General features: G+C 46.9%; 1 protein-coding gene across 1 annotated transcript in view; it reads right to left on the bottom strand.

Moving 5' to 3' along the window:
* DNAI1 (dynein axonemal intermediate chain 1) overlaps positions 1–20647 on the bottom strand; it is a 156462-nt gene that overhangs the window by 40939 nt on the left and 94876 nt on the right. The window contains exons 17-18 of the mRNA XM_081929717.1: positions 17267–17415; positions 15731–15830 (exon numbers count right to left, since the gene is read on the bottom strand). Of these exons, the coding sequence (XP_081785843.1) occupies positions 15731–15830; positions 17267–17415 (249 nt within the window). The remainder of the gene's footprint in view (positions 1–15730; positions 15831–17266; positions 17416–20647) is intronic.

Below are 20647 nucleotides of genomic sequence, written 5' to 3'. Positions count from 1 at the left end.
GCAATCATTTTGACATTTCAAAACTTGACTTCCTTCCCCCTCTTTCAGCGGTTCCTTAAATTTATTTTTCATATCTTCTGCATATCCAAATTAACTTAATTTGCTCATTTATTCATCTTCTTTAAATATATGCTCTTATGAAACTGCAGGTTATTACAACAATCCTGCCAATGTGTTTTCCCCCCAATTTTTTAAAAATTGATTTTAACAGATATAACATATAAAACATACAAAAGAAAGAACATTACAATACTAAAAGAAAAAAAAGAAGGCAGAGGACCCCGAGCCACTGCTTCCCTCCCGAGCCAGGCAAGCATGAAACCCGGGAAATTTAAGGGACATCATCAATCCAGGACAGCAGTGGGACACGGCGCTGGGATAAGGGACTTTCCCGCCAAATAAGGGACGGTTGACGGCTATGCCCCAAGTCGTTAAGGGCCTTATATACTAATAGATATACTGATTGTAACACCTTGAACCTGGCAACTCCCCCCCCCCCAATATTTCATATCTCTTCAAAGGCCAAGGATGTTCTCTTTCCAGTGTGCATTTATCCTTTGAAACAGGAAGTGCATTAAAGAGGAACGAACAACAATACCCGACACGGAAGATTGGCAAATCCGAATGGTAGAATATCTGCTGCTAGCGAAAGCGACAGGAAGAGTAAGAGGCCAACCAAAACAAAAAGTCTACAAGGATTGGGGAATCTTTAAAGAATATTTAGAAAACTATGGAATAAAAGGAAACATCTTGGCAGAATTAGACTGATCCCTGTATTGTATAAATATAAGTTCGTAGGGAGTTAAAAAGAAATTATATAAGAAATATGTAGCTGTGTGGTACAAAGTAATTGATAGATAAAGTACAGTGAGATTAATTGGAAGTCTATTTTAAATTTCTTCTCTATAGTTTTATAATTGTGTTCCTGTTAAGTTGTGGGTGAACATATCAGACGACACAGCGGTTCTTCAAACAGCTCTTGTTTATTCACAGGCCAGAACAGAAATGAACCGAAGGGTTCAGTCAGCCTACTTATATAGAGCTCTACTACAAGCAACAGTAACCACTTTCTGTAACTATCCAATCACTGAACGTCACGTTCAATCCCTTATTTGCACATGTGGACCTGAGTGAAAACTATCTACAGTATCCCCCTGCTGGCCCAGGGTGAGAACTTCAGTACACAACAGTTCCTTATCAGGAGTATATATGATGATAATTATAATAATCTTCTTGTATCTTACAGTGTGGTGGTTTGTTTGATTTTTCTGTTATTTGTTTGTTTAATTGTATGTTTGTTTACTCATATGTATGTCTGTTTTCTCATAAATGTATTTATTTTAAATTAATAAAGATATATTCTTAAATAAATAAAGAGGAGTGAACAGGACCAGATGGCCACCAGTCACGGACACTTTAGGTGAGATGCCTGCGTTGCCTTGCAGGGTGTTGGACTAGATGACCCTAATGGTCTCTTCCAACTCTGCAGTTCTGCGCTCCTCCTGCTGCTGGCAGCTGCCGCATTTGCACGGGAACAAGGACCCTCTGCATCTGTGGCTAGAGGAGGCTGGCACCAATACAGCTCCAAGGCGGGTAGAAGCAAATCATTCAGAAACACCATTAGTATCACCGACTCTTAACTGCCCAAGCTAATGTCTAAAATAATCAGGCAATCAGCTCTTAAGTGGAGGGATTCCTGCGCTGGCTGAGAAATGCAGAAAGCACACACACACAGACTTGCTGCCTCCACAGCTCTCTGCTATTCAGGGCCTTGATGATACAATCAAGAGGGCCAGGGAGGAAATTAATGGAGAACGAAGTCAAGGGGTGGGAGAGAAGCAAGCTGAGCTAATGGATTTAAACGGGGGGGGGGGGTGTGTGGAGGGGGGGCACTGAACATGATGGGACCTGCCTCCCTCAGCTTCAGAGCCAGAATGTGGGCACTTTGTGTGTGTTATGCACTGAATTGAATAGGATTCAGAATGCAGCAGTCTGGTTGGTCCACAGGAGCCACCCAATCCAGCTCCAGGTGGAAGGGAACCTGATTGGCCTATATTAAGGGGCTTGTAAAATGCCCCCCCCCCAAGTCTGGAAGTACTGAAAGGTACCATTCCCAAGAGATATTTCTGCACGTTGCAAAATCATTCCAAGGGCGCAACACTTTTGGTCCAATTCAGGTCCTAGGAAGTTTCCCTAATTTGGGTCCTATGCAGAGGGATCCCTTGGGGCAGCGGGGGTAGGGGGGTCAAGAAGTCATGGTTCATTCTAGCCAGTCATGCAATTGATGGCTATCTGTTATGTACTGGGCTGAATAGGATTCAGAATGCAGCACTCTGATTGGCCCTAGAACAATAGGATCCAGAATGCAGCAGTCTGATTGGTCCACAGGAACCACCCTATCCAGCTCCAGGTGGAAGGGAATCCGCAACCTAATTGGCCTACAGGAGAATCCCGGAATTAGCCAATCACCTGGGGCCCATTGTGTAAATAATGTATATAAAGCAGACATTTGGGGAAACTTCCATTCCTCCTCACCACTATGAGCTGAATAAAGAGCATGAAATCCACTCTTGACTCTGAGTATATTTCAGTGTGTGTCTTGAAATCAGCAGTGAGCAGACCTGCCAAGGAAATTCAAGAACATCTTTATGTACGTGACAATGGCGGCCAGAGTCTTAATAGCACAAGGATGGAAGAACGAAGAAATCCTGACCAAAGAACTGTGGCAAGAGAAACTGATGGGCTATGCGAAATTGGCGAAGTTGACACATAAAACTATGCGATATGGACAACTGTGACTTTAAAGAAGAATGGGAACCTTTCGCAAAGTACTTAAAGAAACTACAAAATGAATTGGACTCCTTGGCAGGTTTTGAATAAGCACTCACAAACTTTTTATTGGTAACATATAGATAGATAAATTAAGGATCTTTACAATTTTATAATATGCAGAGAATAACATGTGTGGAAAAACCAGAGAGGGGAACTGAGTGAAGTCCGGGGGGCGGGGTTCTTTCTTGGGGAGGGGAGAATGGGGAGGGAAAATGAGGCTGATGTGTTTTTGATGAATTGTTATGTTGAAATTCCTAATAAAAGTATTCCCCCCAAAAAAGAAAAAAAGAAATCAGCAGTGAGGAGCAGATGGGGCTCTTCAGCCTGGGAAGGCAGCCCATCTGGGAGAAGGAAACCCTGATCCTCAACCTCCGCTGCCTTATGAGACATCTTCGGGAAACCAAAAGGCTAGGGAGAAAACCCTACACAAATCTGGAGTGAGTTGCCTAAGGCGGTTGGATAGCGCCTCCTCCTGCCTCCTCCTGCAGCCAGGCTGGTGCTAAATGTCTTGCTCTGCTATCCTTGGGACCACAGCAGCGAGGCCGAAAAGGAGAGAGTCTTGCCATCTAGGCTGCCCAGGACCTTCATGCACACCGCCCAGGTTTGCGTCCCAGGGAAGCCAGTTCAGTGCTGCTCGTGCAGAGGTTGGACCGAAGGTCACCCCATTATCCCTCGAGGCAGACAGATGCCAACACAGGTTGTTTTCTGCTGCTCCAGAGAAGCAGACACGGAGCAATGGATCCAAACTACAAGAAAGAAGATTCCACCTAAACATTAGGAAGAACTTCCTGACAGTAAGAGCTGTTCGGCAGTGAAATTTGCTGCCAAGGAGTGTGGTGGAGTCTCCTTCTTTGGAGGTCTTTAAGCAGAGGCTTGACAACCATATGTCAGGAGTGCTCTGATGGTGTTTCCTGCTTGGCAGGGGGTTGGACTTGATGGCCCTTGTGGTCTCTTCCAACTCTATGATTCTATGATTCTACATGCCCCAGCCATGACTATCAATGTGGGGGAGGACTGAAGCCATAGTCTTGTTTTTCCTCTGTCCCAGGAGGTGGTGATGTCTGCTTGCTAAGATAGAATAATAATAATAATTAATTCACAAATGCATGGGTGCAGCCTAGGACCCACGTACCTATGGGACCGCCTCTCCTGGTATGACCCACGGAGGACCTTAAGGTCCATGAATAACAACATTTTGGAGGTCCCAAGTCGCAAGGTGGTCAGATTGGTCTCAACTAGGGCCAGGGCCTTTTCAGCACTGGCCCCGACGTGGTAGAATGCTCTGTCACAAGAGACCAGGGCCCTGCGGGACTTGACATCTTTGTGCTGGCCTGCAAGACAGAGCTGTTCTGCTTGGCCTTTGGTTTGGAGTCAGTCTGACCCTTATGTTTCCCTCCCCTTATGGTCTTGATCTATCAGCTACTTTTAAAATGAGGCTGCATTTTAAATTGCATTTTAACCTGTATTTTAAATTGGGGTTGCTGTTTTTCCTCTCTCTTTTCCCCCTATTATGTTTTTACTGTGATTTTATTGGTTCTGGCTGGGGAGGGCAGGGTATAAATAAAATTTATTATTATTATTATTAATGGGAAAGGTCTTTCCAGGGTTCTTAGACATGGGAATTGCATGGATCCTCCACGTGCAGGAGCAGACTACCTCTGTCTGACTGGGTCCTGGGGAAGAAACTAGGAGGGAGGGCATTTGCCTCCTTCTTCCCCGGCAGCGTTTCTGTCTTGCTCCGGCCTTCTCTATTCTGGCTCCACTTGGCACATTTCTGCAGCAGTCCGGGGAGGTCCCCAGTCGCTGTTATGAAGAAAGAGCCATCTGTAGGATGTTGTTTTGAAGTGCACAGGCAGGCGCTGACAAATGCAAATAGCTTTGGATGCTGGCTCCAGGCTTTCCAAACCACGACAGCCACACGCAGGCAAGAGGCACCAGGGACGGAGGCTGAGAAGCTGGCAAGCGGGCAGAAGGTCAGAGATAATCAAGTCCCTGAACTTTCCAGCCACAAACTCTGGGTTCCGTGAACTCCCAAAGACAAAAGCTTATTATTTGTTTATTGACTCGGCTACAGAAAAGAATTACATTTCTCTCTTCTTTTTTTCCTGGCAGAAGGCAGAGAAGGCACTGAAAGAGAGTTCGGAAATGCACGTATTGGCGCTCCTGAAATAAAACTGTGCGATTGGCCTAAGTGTCAAAGCAGGAGTCAGGAGCAGGTTGGCATAACTCACAAGGTGTCAGCATAGCTGTCAACTTCTCTCTTTTCTTGCGAGGAATCCTATCGGAATAAGGGAATTTCCCTGGAAAAATGGAAAAGGTGACAGCTATGGGTGTCAGTGAAATTAACTCTTTATTCAAAGAAACGAAAACTGCTCAGGCCTAGTGAGCACATCTTCCCTTGGATAATTTGAGAAGTGGAGACAGCAATGGCTTTAAAACTTAGCTGTGATTCCTGCACTGCAAGGGTTGGAATAGATGACTCCTGGGAACCATTTCAATTTGACAATTCTCTGATTCCTCTTAATTCTCTGTTTTGTGGGCGGGGAGAGAGATTTGTTCTGTTTTCATCTGGTTTCCAAGAAATGTTACTGAAGGTTATTGTTCGTGTTTTTATTCTGTTTATATGAAAACAGCTTTCTCCAGACTTTCTTGGTCTCCATGATCACTGCAGATGGTGACCGAAGCCACAAAATTAAAAGAAACCTGCTTCTTGGGAGAAAAGCAATGACAAACCTAGACAGCATCTTAAAAAGCAAAGACATCACCTTGCCGACAAAGGTCCATATAGTTAAAGCTATGGTTTTCCCAGTTGTGATGTATGGAAGTGAGAGCTGGGCCATAAAGAAGACTGATCGCCAAAGAATCGATGCTTTTGAATTCTGGTGCTGGAGGAGACTCTGGAGAGTCCCATGGACTGCAAGAAGATCAAACCTCTCCATTCTTAAGGAAATCAGCCCTGAGTGCTCACTGGAAGGACAGATCCTGAAGCTGAGGCTCCAATACTTTGGCCACCTCATGAGAAGAGAAGACTCCCTGGAAAAGACCCTGATGTTGGGAAAGATGGAGGGCACAAGGAGAAGGGGACGACAGAGGACGAGATGGTTGGACAGTGTTCTCGAAGCTACCAGCATGAGTTGGACCAAACTGCAGGAGGCAGTGGAAGACAGGAGTGCCTGGCGTGCTCTGGTCCACGGGGACAAGAAGAGTTGGACACGACTAAACGACAACATGTAAACAGCTCAGAGATTTCATTCCACTCGGTGGTATTAAGATAATTACAAACAGATTTCTGCGCCACTAGAAAAGTCCACCATTAAGTGATTAAAAAGTTGTACCTCCCTTCACGTTGGATAATAAGTACCTTTAATTTTAAATTTATGGGATTTAATAGATTTTATAGTTCATATGCCACTTTGTCACGATTTTGCAGCGTTTTTCTCAAGTTAGTCAAGAGTGAGGTTTTTAATTCAACAATCCGAGGTGTTTAATTATGTTGTGCATGTGCTTCCAATTAATCAGTCTTAAACCACCTTAGCCTTGATATGGCATGAAGCCGGCCTGGAAGTCTTATCGGCGAGCGAATGAAAGGCCAGTCTGTGTCACCAGATCTCCTCTAATCAGTGCAAGAATCTAGGATGAGTCAGAAATAAAGGCAGCAGCTACAAAGCAAAAGATCCGGTAACCTGGCAACATCGGATGGAATCAATACGGCAAAGAAAGGTGAGGGATGATTAAATACCAACATGGCCTTTATATCCTGACGTGCATCTTTCTGACATGCAGCTTCCGCTGGCCTCGTGGCGGATCCTTTCGCCTCCCTCTGCTGAGGCAGAGCTCAGCGTGCCCTGACACAAACATGCCAGGGTTTTAAGCTGGCAGGTCCTTTGGGGAGAGGGGGCGATAAATTTAGCAACAGGCTTGGGGTGTCGCTCTCGGGCGTGCAGGAGCATCTGTGGCTGTAAGGAGGACAGAACCAGCAAAGGATGCTCCTGTCCCGCTCCAGAGACCACGTTCCCAGCAACGTGCCAATAATAAATATAACAATAATACCCCGCCCATCTGGCTAGGTTTCCTCAGCCACTCTGGGCGGCTACCAACAGAACACTAAAAACAGAATAAAAAGCAAACGTTAAAAACTTCCCTAAACAGGGCTGCCTTCAGATGTCTTCTAAAAGTCAGATACAGTGGTACCTCGGGTTACATACGTTTCAGGTTACATACACTTCAGGTTACAGATTTCACTAACCCAGAAATAGTGCTTCAGGTTAAGAACTTTGCTTCAGGATGAGAACAGAAATCGTGCTCCGGCGGCACGGCGGCAGCAGGAGGCCCCATTAGCTAAAGTGGTGCTTCAGGTTAAGAACAGTTTCAGGTTAAGAATGGACCTCCGGAACAAATTAAGTACTTAACCCGAGGAACCACTGTAGTTATTTCTTTTCTTTATACCTTAAGGAAGGGCATTCCACAGGGCGGGCGCCACTACCGAGGAGGCCCTCTGCCTGGCTCCCTATAACCTTACTTCTCGTAGGGAGGGAACCACCAGAAGGCTCTCGGAGCTGGACTTCAGTGTCTGGGCCGAACGATGGGGGTGGAGATGCTCCTTCAGGTACACTGGGCCGAGGCCATTTAGGGCTTGAATGGTCAGCACCAACACTTTGAACTGTGCTCGGAAACGTCCTGGGAGCCAGTGTAGGTCTTTCAGGACTGGTGATTACAGTCATACCTCGGGTTGAAGTAGCTTCGGGATGAATATTTTCAGGTTGCACTCCGCGGTGATTCGGAAATAACGGAGTGCATTACTTCGGGGTTCCCCCGCTCATGCATGCGCAGACGCTCAAAACGATGTCATGCACATGTGCGGAAGCGGCTAAACATGACCCACGCACATGCAGACGCACAGTTCCATTTTACATTTGCTTCAGAAGGCGAACGGGGCTCCGGAACGGATCCCGTTCACATCCAGAGTTACCACTGTATTAAGATTCTTCTCTCCAAAATCCCACACACCATGTTCTTCTGGATCAAGCACAAATAAAGCCCCGCACAGAGCAATCCCTGTGCTAGATGCACAAATTAAAAGGTGGTTAGAAAATCTGCAGAGCCAAAAGAGGAACAGGAAAGAGGCTAAGTTCATAACAAGAAGTTTGTCACATAGCTCCTTCATTAGCGACCTGTGCCAGACAACTGATTAATAGGTGGAGAGGCTGTGCCCAGACTCGCTTTTCCATTAAGGAGGTGTTGAAATAGCACTCAGCCAATCTACAGGAAAAGACCTTTCTTTACTTGTGATCTTGGAGCTGGTAGCCAGTACTGAACTAGCTGGTCTGACTTAGGGCTTGTCCACACTTGGCTTGTGTCCTCTTGGCTTGTGCCTAGAATGCAGTAATTTTGCCTCTGCACTGCTGCTTTCTCCCAGAAAACCCACTCTTTAGTGCTAAATTGGAGCAAACATCAATCCAGAGAAAACCCAATTGACGTTTGCTCTGATTCAGGGGCAAAGATCAGGTTTTCCCAGGGGAAAGCATTGGGGAAAGTGAGAAAGTGAACAAGCTCTTAGTAGAAGGCCACTTTCACACATACGATGCAAACAGGATGCCATCTTCTAATTTTGTATGGACTGCATGCCCGGGAAGACAGAATGAGTGCCACGTTTATTCAAACTGCTCCCTGGCTAGACACACATCATTTGCCAACAGGGGTGATGAAAGAGTGATGAAAGAGCCTGAGGGTTCTTTATGTTGCAGGTGATGGAAGACAACCATCAACCACGGAGTACAGAAAACAATATCCTAAATATAGATGCTGCATCCTGTGAAGTCAACCATCTTTGCAAAAGACTCTGAAATCTCTGGTTAGATTTTTAACCTGTGCTCTGTTGAAAGGCTGCTCTCTATCCAGACTGGGTGGCATATAAGATTTATCTGTTTTCTTTATATATACATATGCCCAAATTAAAACCGAAAAAGTCCTCTTCCTTTGCGCAGCGCTGTCAAGCGAACAAGAGGAGAGGAAAGAAATATTGGAAAGAGCAAAGCAGTCAGAAAAGAGATGACATTTCCTTGCTGCATATTAAGAACCAGCCAACCCTTCCTTCCTTCCCCACGGAGGCTCTTTGGATTGTGGAATGAAATGAAATGAGAAAGCTGCTTGGCACACTGATTTCTGAGCGTTTCTTCTTCATTACCGCAACGATTCGTATAAGCAGCCAAGCAAGGTAGCCCAAATGCATATTATTGGAGACAGAGGCTTGCTTAAGGGAGTTTGCAGGTGGGGTGAAATGTGAATTGGAGTCTCCTGACTCACCCTACACACATGTAACTGGCTCTAAAGTAACGCAACATTATATGTAATAAAACTGTAATCGTCATATCAAAAAATTGCAAAGCAAAGTTCCTGATGGCAATAGCATATCGTATTACTATTAACCTTCTATACGTTTATATTGTCGTAAAGTCCAAGGATAGTCAAGTCCAAAGCTTGTCAAGTCCAACGATTACAATGTACAGTTCCTGTTGGCGATGCCATTTCATACTGATATCTTCCTTCTGCATCGTCCTATGTCTTAAAAGTGTAACAAATGAACTTGCCTTCTGCATAGTCCTATGTCTTGAGAGTGTAACAAACAGAACCAAAAGGTAAAGGGACCCCTGACCATTAGGTCCAGTCGTGGCCGACTCTGGGGTTGTGGGGCTCATCTCGCTTTATTGGCCTTGGGAGCCGGCGTACAGCTTCCAGGTCATGTGGCCAGCATGACTAAGCCGCTTCTGGCGAACCAGAGCAGCGCACAGAAACGCTGTTTACCTTCCCGCCGGAGCGGTACCTATTTATCTACTTGCACTTTGACGTGCTTTTGAACTGCTAGGTTGGCAGGAGCTAGGACCGAGCAATGGGAGCTCACCCCGTCGCGGGGATTCGAACCGCCAGCCTTCTGATCGGCAAGTCCTAGACTCTGTGGTTTAACCCACACAGCACCCATCCGCGTCCCTTCAACAAACAGTACTACTTAGTAACAATAAAGCAGTTACATGTGTGTTGTGCTATTCTGAACATGAGTAACATAATGAGGCATTTGTGGTGTGTGTTCACATAACCCTACAGCACAAAAGTTGTCGATACTCTGCCTTGCAATGGTGTCCTTGTGGCCTTGCACAAGGAACACTTCAAGTATGACTGAGGCACCTCTTGTGCCAGAGTTGCAAAGTCACTTTTATTAATTATGGAAACTCCTTCCAATAGCACCTTAGAGACCAGCTAAGTTTGTTATTGCTTTGAGCTTTTGTGTGCATGCACGAAAGCTCAAACCAATAACAAACTTAGTTGGTCTCTAAGGTGCTATTGAAGGGACACTGTGGCACTGTGGGTTAAACCACAGAGCCTAGGACTTGCCGATCAGAAGGTCGGTGGTTCGAATCCCTGCGGCGGGGTGAGCTCCCGTTGCTCGGTCCCTGCTCCTGCCAACCTAGCAGCCTGAAAGCACGTCAAAGTGCAAGTAGATCAATAGGCACTGCTCTGGCGGGAAGGTAAACGGTGTTTCCATGCACTGCTCTGGTTTGCCAGAAGCGGCTTAGTCCTGCTGGCCACATGACCCGGAAGCTGTACACCGGCTCCCTTGGCCAATAAAGCAAGATGAGCTCTGCAACCCCAGAGTTAGCCACGACTAGACCTAATGCTCAGGGGTCCCTTTACCTTTTAAGGTGCTATTGGAAGGTATTTTTTATTTTGTTTCAACTACGGCAGACCAACACAGCTACCTACCTGTTATTAATTATGGGACATGGTTGGTGATCATTTCTAAACGGTGGTGGGATCCTTCCTCCAGGGTCCAGGAAGTCACAAGCTTAGATTCCAAAGTACTGCCCTCAGTACTCAGCTTGTGGTCATGGCCATAGCTGAGATTTGCTGCAATGCAGGAATCTCAACTAAAGCATCCAAGAGGGATGGCCATTTGTTCAAATGGTCTGGAGAGGTTTCACCAGTTTGCAGCCTTTGGCACCAAATGGGACATTAGAGAAGTGGAGAAATACAGAATGCGTAAGTTGAGGATTAATGGCGGAGACTCCTGATGGGAGCAGCGGCCTTGATCAAAACTGACACGGGAAGCCAATTTGGGTTGCCATTTGTTATACAAGCAACTGCTCAGTACCGTTTTGTTGTTACCCTGCAGAAAAGGGCAAACCTCCTTCTTCTGACTGACAGAAAGTGGTTCAGAAAAACACTGGCAGGTTTCCAGAAGGTCGTTGCGGAGTTTACAGCCTTCCGAATCTCAAAAGGTTGCTCTGTTTAGCAAGGAGGAATTAAAGGCCCCAGGATCATCCATCGAAGAAGCATTTGAGCCACTCAAAGAAGGCCCTTGGCAGGCTGGTATTTATCCTGAGGTCATTTGTCATGGCAAGAATAGCTCCATTACCACCGGCGAAGGATCTATCCATCTCAAAATATCTCATTACTACTCAGTCTTCGTGGTCAATACATTAAACTGTCTTGCCTATTTGTATGCCTTTCTTTTCTTTTCCTTTTTGAAAAAGAAGCAGCTTAATTCAATCCTTTGCAACATGGCAGAGAAATTATTTAGCCTTTTCTGAGAAAAGGATGCGCTTGATGACTGGCATTTTCAAGCTCGCGCCATTAAGGGACTACCAATATGTTCTGCAAATCCGTGTAACCGAACCTCAGCAGCCCTCGTCTATCAAGAGAGACGCTCAGGAAAATCAAGAGTGCAAAGATAAGAATCACTTTGCTGGGTCTGCCAAATAAAGCAGCTTGGGGAGGAAAAAACCAGGCAGCATTTGTGTCCAGTTCATTGCTAGGAACAATCCTATTTTGGGGAGAGAAGTGATCAAAAGTCCAATCTGGTATCCCGTTCATTAAAAAAACTCTCCCCAACACTGAGTGAGATTCTAAAGCAGTGATGGGGGAGCCTGTTTGACGCAATGGGCACATTCCTTTCTGGAAAATTTTCTAGGGGCCACATGGGAGTGGTGGGTGGGGCCGGAGTCCAAAATGGGCAGAGCAATGCATGCAATATTTTACCTTTGTGCAGTAGGTTAGCTTCTTCTGCACAGGCCCCATGCAGAGACCCAGAAGGCACCGCCAGGGTTCGAACACATATTCCAGGCAGGCAAAAATGCTCATGGGAGGTTCAATGGAGGGCTGGTGGAAAGAGGGAGCATGGCTAAGGTATGCTCCCTCTGAACATGGAGGCTCCGCTATGGTAGTCCTGCTCTGCCTTGAGTCTATGTCATCCAAACCAGTGGCCACCTCTGCATTCTTGTTCCTGCACGTTCCATAGTTACACTCCCTGCGAAGAAGGGAAAGCGCTTTTGTGCAACTCCATGCCTTTGCCGAAATACCTTGTGCAAATTAATTGAAGCAAAGCCTATCTTACTCATAATCTTGTACTCAAAACAAACATGAAAATCAGTTGATCGTGTCGGAAGCCTGCAGCCAATAGGAGCAAAGATGCGCTCGCCACAATATACTGAGGTTCTTCAAAAGAGAGTTATTCCAGAGCTGGAAAAGAGGTATCCTGACGTTACTGGGATACTGCAGCAGGACCTAGCCCCCTGTCACACATCAAAAGTGGTGAAGAAATTCGTGACAGAGCAGCAAATACAGCTACTTGATTGGCCAGGGAATTCCCCAGACGTAAATCCCATTGAGAATTTGTGGGCTATATGCAAAAGTCGCCTCTGTGCTGTAGACTGTATGACTATGGAAAAACTCATTCAGGCGCTGATTCGAGTGTGGAACAGGGATCCAAAAATCAACAATGACTGTTTGAAACTAGTAGACTCCATGCTAAACTGTGTTCAAATGCTGCTTAAAAATCGCGGAAGTCATATCCTTTACTAATCACATATATGTGAGATTTGTACAGTGGTACCTCGGGTTAAGTACTTAATTCGTTCCGGAGGTCCGTTCTTAACCTGAAACTGTTCTTAACCTGAAGCACCACTTTAGCTAATGGGACCCCCTGCTGCCACCGTGCTGCCTGAGCCCGATTTCTGTTCTCATCCTGAAGCAAAGTTCTTAACCCGAGGTACTATTTCTGGGTTAGCGGAGTCTGTAACCTGAAGCGTATGTAACCCGAGGTACCACTGTACATGTATATGTGAGTTTTGTACAATAAACGACATTGTTTCAATTAATTTGCACAAGGGTATAGATTACAAACTTATGCTGACCAATCACTCATTAGCCCTCTGAAATAGCCAAGCAGTCCTGGGCCTTCACTCTGGCCAGCACCACTACAGAGGGCAACTGTTCATTCAACCTGTGGTTCTCAAAGAGCTCACCTCCCTTTCTTTGCTTCCTTTATTTTAGGTTATGGTTGCAGCAGAGAGGAGAACAGTTTTCTGCCACGGCAAAATAGGTGGCTGCTCCTGAATACCAAAGTCTACCCTCCCCTGGCAGTGCTCGTGTAGCTTCATGTATCCCTATTAAAGCATATTCCTTTCCGGAATTGATGCCAGCAGCACTTCATTAGGGGACGGGATTGAATTATCCGCAGTAATTGAGCTGAGCCATTTGAACAGGAGGGACAAAAAGGTTATGAGCGATTCTCAGCTCCCCTGATGTGGGGTAGGAAAGACTTTATTAAAAATGAATCTTGGGCACTTGTTTAAGCATCACCAAAAAGGTCTGCTCTGCCCCAGTGAGCTCAGCTACTGCTGCAGCCTTTCCCAAACGCGCTGGTCCATGGAGAAAGGACCGTCTTTAAGAATAAGTCTGCCAAAGATATGATCTCCATCTAAATAGAGAGATCTTGCAGCTGCTCCGAAGGGAAAGCTGTGTTTCTCCCCCTGCCAATTATTTTTTTTAATGGTGAACATGACCATTGCATGGATACAGATTGTTCAAACCTCCAAAGAGAGGGGCAGTAAGCTGTTCTTTTCTCTGTCTTTGGATGTAGCCGATAAACAAATGTCTCCAGGTTGGGGGCATGGGAGAAAGCACCCTTCTATGGCTCTGGATTTTATCCAAGGAAGCGAGAGAAAATGCAGGACATTTCTTCACTGCTTCTTCTGCTTTATGCTGAATATTCTTTTGCTTTATGTTCAAAGGCAGGCCTCGCACATCCTGATACCCCACTAAGTAAACGTCAGCAAGCTTGCTTTCTGCCACTCCACTGGAACCAATGGATTCAAATTGCAAGAAAGGAGGTTCCGACTAAACTTTAGGAAGAACTAGCAACCTCAACCCTGCCGTGTGGCAATCCCTTGCAGATGACCACAATGCCAGGAGACAGACAGACAAGTTGGGCATCCACAGCAGTGACCAGAGGAGGAATGGCCAGTGGCGTAGCGTGGGGGTGCAGGGGGGGCCGGCCGCACCGGGCGCAACATCGGGGGGGGGCGTGCTCGCACTCGCAGCTCTCTGCCCCTACCTGGCTCACTCACTCTCTCTCACTGCAGTGCTGGCTGTGCAAATCCGATCCAAGCTGCCGGGTCACCGCCCACTGTGGAGGGGGTGGGTGCCAGGCGTGCGGTGCGGAGAGAGAGCGAGGGACTATCTGGGGGAGGGACAGTGCAGCGGCCGCCCAGCGCAGCGCTGAGCGCGGGAGAGAACCACACCAGACCAGACCAGGCAGCAGCAAGAAGAAGCTGGCAGCGGCGGCAGGTTAGGGGGCGCAAATTACTTGCCTTGCCCCGGGTGCTGACAACCCACACTACGCCACTGGGAATGGCCGCTGGGAGGAGCAAAGAGAGAAGAAATGATATGCTGCATCTGCAGCAACACAGCTGGACGCCTTCCCCTGCCCCGGCTGAAACAAAACGTGTGTCTCCCCACAGCAAGCACTGCAACCATCCAACAGCTCCCAAGTTGCACTTGTCCATTATCTCCCAAGGCAGACGGTTGCCAATCAAAATGTCCAACAGTAAGGGCTGTTCGACACTGGGCCTACGGATGACCTTGGAAGGTGGTGGCCTCTCCTTCCTTGGAGGTTTCCAAACAGAGTTTGGATGGCCATCTGTCAGGGAAGCTTTAGCTGTGAATCCTTCATTGCAGGGCGTTGGACTAGAGCACCCTTGGGGTCCCTTCCAATTGTACCGTTTTATGATTCATTGCTCTCGCTTGGTTTTTCTGTGCATTGCCCCAGCATCAAGATCCACCACTTGTGCCCCTGCCCCTGTTTCCTGTCCACCTGCGGTCCCTATGTCCACATCTGCCAGTGGTACTTTGTGTATAGACCCGGGGGGGATGGCCAGCTAAGAAACCAAAGATGGCAGAGGCACCAGCAACAGGTGGTCAACAGCTTCCTGTCATGATAAGGCTGGTCTAGTACCTGTGGGATGTCCAGATAGGCACAGAATATCCATCTTTTCCTTAGGATGCATTAGCATCACTTCTGAATGGTTGTCAGGTGTGTGTGCAGGAGTCAGGCCTTGTGACCAATAGGACTCTGCAGGACTGGGGCCTTCCTAAGTTTGTTCTGGAGAGGCAAGGCACAGCCACACAGGTGAGGCCGATTGGTAACTCACAGCACCTGGTGGCAAGAGCTGGGAAGGGGTATAAGGTCAGCATTTCCCTTCGGCTCTTTGCCACAGCAACATGCATACTGCCTTGCTTCTTGATCCTCAGACCCCTGCCTTCATGACTCCTTGCTTCCTGACCCTCGGACCCTTGGCTTCTTCACTCCCAGCTCTCTGACCCTCGGACTTCTGGCTTCTGGACCCCCGTTCCTGCTCCCACTCTGCCATCTTGCCCTGTCCTGACGTCCCCTGCTGGGACTTCAATTGCCTGTGAACTGGAATGTGACAATGGTTGGTTATATGCATGTCAGAAACCAAACTGGCATTACCCCAACAGGGCCTACAGTCAAGCTCACCTGAGACACCAGCAGGACCCATCAATCCATGCAAGAGATGATAGATAGGTAGGCAGACAATCGGCTTACCTTCCCATCAGTGGTAACCGCAGCAAAGACGGTGGAGGAATATGGAGCCCAAGCAACATCTCCAACGGCGGAATTGAGGTCATAGATGAACATGGGAGTCCTGCAAGCAAAAGACCCTGGATGTCAGCAGATGCCACCTTCTGAGTCAGGGCTGGGCAGAATCCGTTCCAGGCAGAAGCAAGCCAAGAACAGGCCCAGGCAGAGAGGCAGGAAACCGCGTGAGAGGAATTTGAGCCAGGCCACTGGTTTAAAGGAAAGGGTCAAAGATGGCACACAGAAAGTGGACATGGATATTCCAAAAGGGCAGGTTCTGTTCAGTTCCATAGAAGGCAAAGGAAAGTTCCCTGGAGGCAGAGAAGTTTAACCAGTCTGCCCAGAAGGTCTTTTTTTCTACTCCCCTTTTGCTTTGAGGGCCATTGAGGCCATTGGGCAGCTGAATAAGTCCCCTCTGGTGTGACCCACTGCAGGGCGAGGATGAAGGTTGGCACCCACATATGGGCCAACGAAGGGCATCTTTTGGTCAGAGTCTGCCAGGGGCATTTTGCTCCCCCAAGTGGCTGCACTGTGTGACCTCAACAAGCCACGACAAGCCAACACCCCTGCTGTGCACAACTGACTGTGATCCAGCTGTTTGCTCCAGCCAGCGTCCTCCAGAAGGGGTTTGGGGGGCACCTTTTAGATTAGGGACTGCTTCTCTGGCCTCCCAACCCATCTTGCCCATCGGCTCAGGCTACTACTTGTGCCAGCCTTGCTGTCTCTAGTGACACATCACCTTTGCAGAAGGAAAGCTGTGGTCATCCCATAGCCATGGAGAACAGCCACAGAGAACTCCTGCCCATGTGGGCATAATTTATTTTATTTATTTATTTCTTGAACTTTATACATTGCATGATTTTACACACACACACACACACACACAAACACACACACACAGAGTGGACGCTCGGATTGCGAAGATGATCTGTGTGGGAAGCACATTCGCAACCCACAGCGCCACGTCTGCACATGCGTGGGTTGCAATTCGGCATTTCTGTGCATGCGCAAAGTGCGATTTAGTGTTCTGTGCATGTGCAAGTGCTGTAACCCGGAAGTAACCCGTTCGAGTACTTCCGGGTTTGGTGCGGTGTGCAACCCAAAATCACACAACCCGAAGCGTCTGTAACCCGAGGTATGACTGTACACACACACACACACACACACACACATACACAAACAGCATCCACTATTCCCCCACCCCGCCAAAGCGGTTTGCTAAATTATAAATAAGAAGCATTAGCAGCAACAATTTAAGACACTGAAAAAATAACCACAGGCTAAAGACATTAAAACCTTCATCAACTCTCTGAGCAGGCATGTCAAAACACACACACACAAAATAGTTTTTTATCAGGTGCCAGAAAGAGTACAGTGAAGGTGCCTGCTTGAGATCAATAGGCAGGGAGTTCCAAAGGTTATCAGCATAAATCACAACTGCCCTCCACCCCCCAGTGCACGGGGATGACGGCAGGGCAATGCACAGGCTGTGGCTGGACATACTTTATGTTGTGGTCCCAGATCTTCACCGTCCAGTCTGAGCTGCAGGAAATGAAAACCTTGCTGTGGAACGGGTTCCAGCTCACGGCATCGACGGCCATATGGTGGGCGTGAAAGATGTCCAGGAATTGCGTCGAGTAGGACTTTGAACACTGCAAAAATACAAGGAGTTGGTGACATTCTGCTGCTCAGCTCTCTGCATTATTTCCTCCTCCCCCCCCCCCCCGGAGACGAGTTTTCACTTAATACCTGATACCTGCTTTGTCTCTCTTCGGCACACAGCACGGAGCCCTGATCATCACAGTAATTTCCTCACTCTGCTCTGCAATCCCGAATCCGGCCAGTGAAATTGGGCTTAATGGAAGTATTTTTAGAGCCGGGCTGTTTATTAAGCATCCATTTCCAGCCCCATGAAGAATTCCTACTCGCTCCTCGGGAGACGCTGCCGCAAGCTAATGTATAGTAATGCAAAGAACCCGGAGTTCAGATTTGGATGTCAGATTTGGGTGACTGCAACTTCTGCTTCTCATAAAACAGACATGTAGCATAAACAGCATGCTAGATGCTGCACAAGTGACAGGGGTAAGGACATCATAGAAAACGCAGACAAGGGAGATGTTGAGGAAAAGGCTAATGGCTGTTCCATGAGTAACTGGGCAGGAGAATTGTCAGACCGCATTTTCCATAGGCCTGCTGATCATTGGTATTTCCAGAATTTGTCATATTAAGGGGCTTGTAAAATGCCCCCCCCCCCCGAAGTCTGGAAGTACTGAAAGGTACCATTCCCAAGAGATATTTCTGCATGTTGCAAAATCATTCCAAGGGCACAACACTTTTGGTCCAATTCAGGTCCTAGGAAGTTTCCCTGATTTGGGTCCTATGCAGAGGGATCCCTTGGGGCAGCAGGGGTGGGGGTGGGGTCAAGAAGTCCTGGTTCATTCTAGCCAGTCATGCAATTGATAGCTATCTGTTATGTACTGAGTAGAATAGGATTCAGAATGCAGCAGTCTGATTGGCCCTAGAACAATAGGATCCAGAACGCAGCATTCTGATTGGTCCTAGAACAATAGGATCCAGAATGCAGCAGTCTGATTGGTCCACAGGAGCCACCCAATCCAGCTCCTGGTGGAAGGGAATCCGCAACCTGATTGGCCTACAGGAGAATCCCAGAATTAGCCAATCAGGTGGGGCCCATTGTGTAAATGTAAAGTTCTGGGGGAAACTTCCATTCCTCACCACTATGAGCTGAATAAAGAGCATGAAATCCACCCTCGACTCTGATTATATTTCACTATCCATTGAGGAAACAGAAACAGGCTCAGTGAGGATCCTGCTTGGAATACTGAATTTTATGGCCTAACTTGGGGGCTTCTAATTTGGCCTTGATCCAGAGCCATCAGGGCTGGTAGCCACCTACTAGAACAAGCCAAGTTCCCCAGAAAGATATAGTCTAGAATCATAGAAGAGTAGAGCTGGGTGGGACCCTGAGGCTCATCTAGTCCAACCCGCCTGAAATGAAGCTTCTTTCAACCCTTGCCAATGCATTGCTTTGCACAGACTAACAAGGCTACTGTTCTGGATTTGATTTTAGAATAAGGAAAACCATTCGCTCATATATTTACTAAATACTAGACCTGTTCAGCTTAAAAAGCAGAGATATCACATTGCCAACAAAGATCCATATAGTTAAAGCGATGGTTTTCTCAGTAGTGATGTATGGAAGTGAGAGCTGGACCATAAAGAAGAGGAGACTCCCTGGAAAAGACCCGGATGTTGGGAAAGATGGAGGGCACAAGGAGAAGGGGACAACAGAGGATGAGATGGTGGGACAGTGTTCTCGAAGCTATGAACATGAGTTTGACCAAACTGCGGGAGGCAGCGGAAGACAGGGGTGCCAGGCGTGCTCTGGTCCAGGGGGTCACGAAGAGTCGGACACGATTAAACGACTAAACAACAAAAGACCAGTTCATGGAGGAGAGGGATATTAGTGGCTACTAGCCATAATGGGTATGTTCTGCCTCCACAGTCAGAGGCAGCAGCGCTTCTGAATACCAGCCTTCATGTTCTTACTACTTGCAGCTGTATTTAATTAATCATTTAATAAATTAATAATAAAATTATTATTATTATTATTATTATTATTATTATTATTATTATTATTATTATTTATACCCCGCCCTCCCCAGCCAGAGCCGGGCTCAGGACAGCTAAACCAATAAAATCACAGGGACAAAACCAATTTAAAATACAGGTTAAAATGCAATTTAAAATGCGGCCTCATTTTAAAAGTAGCCAATAAATCAAGACCATAAGGGGAGGGAAATATAAGGGTCAGACTGAGTCCAAGCCAAAGGCCAGGCAGAACAGCTCCGTCTTGCAGGCCCTGCGGAAAGATGTCAAGTCCCGCAGGGCCCTGGTCTCTTGGGACAGAGCGTTCCACCAAGTCGGGGCCAGTCCTGAAAAGGCCCTGGCCCTAGTTAGCACAAATTTGCTAAAAACACACAGAGAGCATTACTGTATTTCAACAGAGAGTGTTGTTCTTCCTAGTTCGTACCATAGGCCACCCCACCTCTAAGTCTCACACAAACACGTAAACCCTGCAAGATCAAAAAATAAACCCATTTTATAGAGGCTGAGATGGAGTGAGTTGGCCACAGCTGGTCAGCGACTTTAAAGCTTATGTCAGAGTTGAACGAGCTTAAATTCCAGCATTCAAACTTGGCAAGACCAAATGCAAATCTCTGCTGCACCTTTTCCGAAGGTCCCTATCTTTGGTAATCCTCACAGAACTCTAGCCCATGGTTGCCATTAATTTGATTTGAACTGATTTTATAATGAATTGATTTTAGAATGCTGTATTATTTTACTGTTGTTAGCCACTCTGAGCCCAGCTTCAGCTGGAGAGGGCAGGATATTTATTTTTTTAAATTATTATTATCATCATCATCATCATCATCATCTCCAGTTGACCAGTTCTGTCTGAAATCAAAGTTATTAATTTCTGACTCGTGGGGTATCCCAGGGCCTTCCAGATAAGCTGATCTTCCCTGTTAAATTGCATTGGTTCAGGCGACAGAGTTGCCTCTTTGGGTGAGTTGGACGTTCCAGCATCCCTGAAATTTTTATAAATGATTAAGGTGCAGGAATCTTTCCGAGAGGCTGAGTTGCTGGTCCTGCACATAATTATATTGCTGAAAGCGCACCTGCAGAGCAGCAACCCTCCATCATTGCTAATGATTCCTGAAACCAAAGATCAGTATGTTTCCTCACCAACGCCTTCCTTCCGGCAATCAGGCCACGGGCAGTTTAACCGAAGAAGGAAGACGCTGCCTTGCCTGAATGTTTGTCTCTTATGCAGAAGAGGTTTTACAGGGCTGGAAGGCC

Source organism: Podarcis melisellensis, assembly GCF_964234715.1.
Source record: "Podarcis melisellensis genome assembly, chromosome: 11".
NCBI classification, from domain to species: Eukaryota; Metazoa; Chordata; class Lepidosauria; order Squamata; family Lacertidae; genus Podarcis; species Podarcis melisellensis.
The sequence above is the reverse complement of the archived record's forward strand: the minus strand, read 5'-3'. Positions and strand labels throughout refer to the sequence as shown.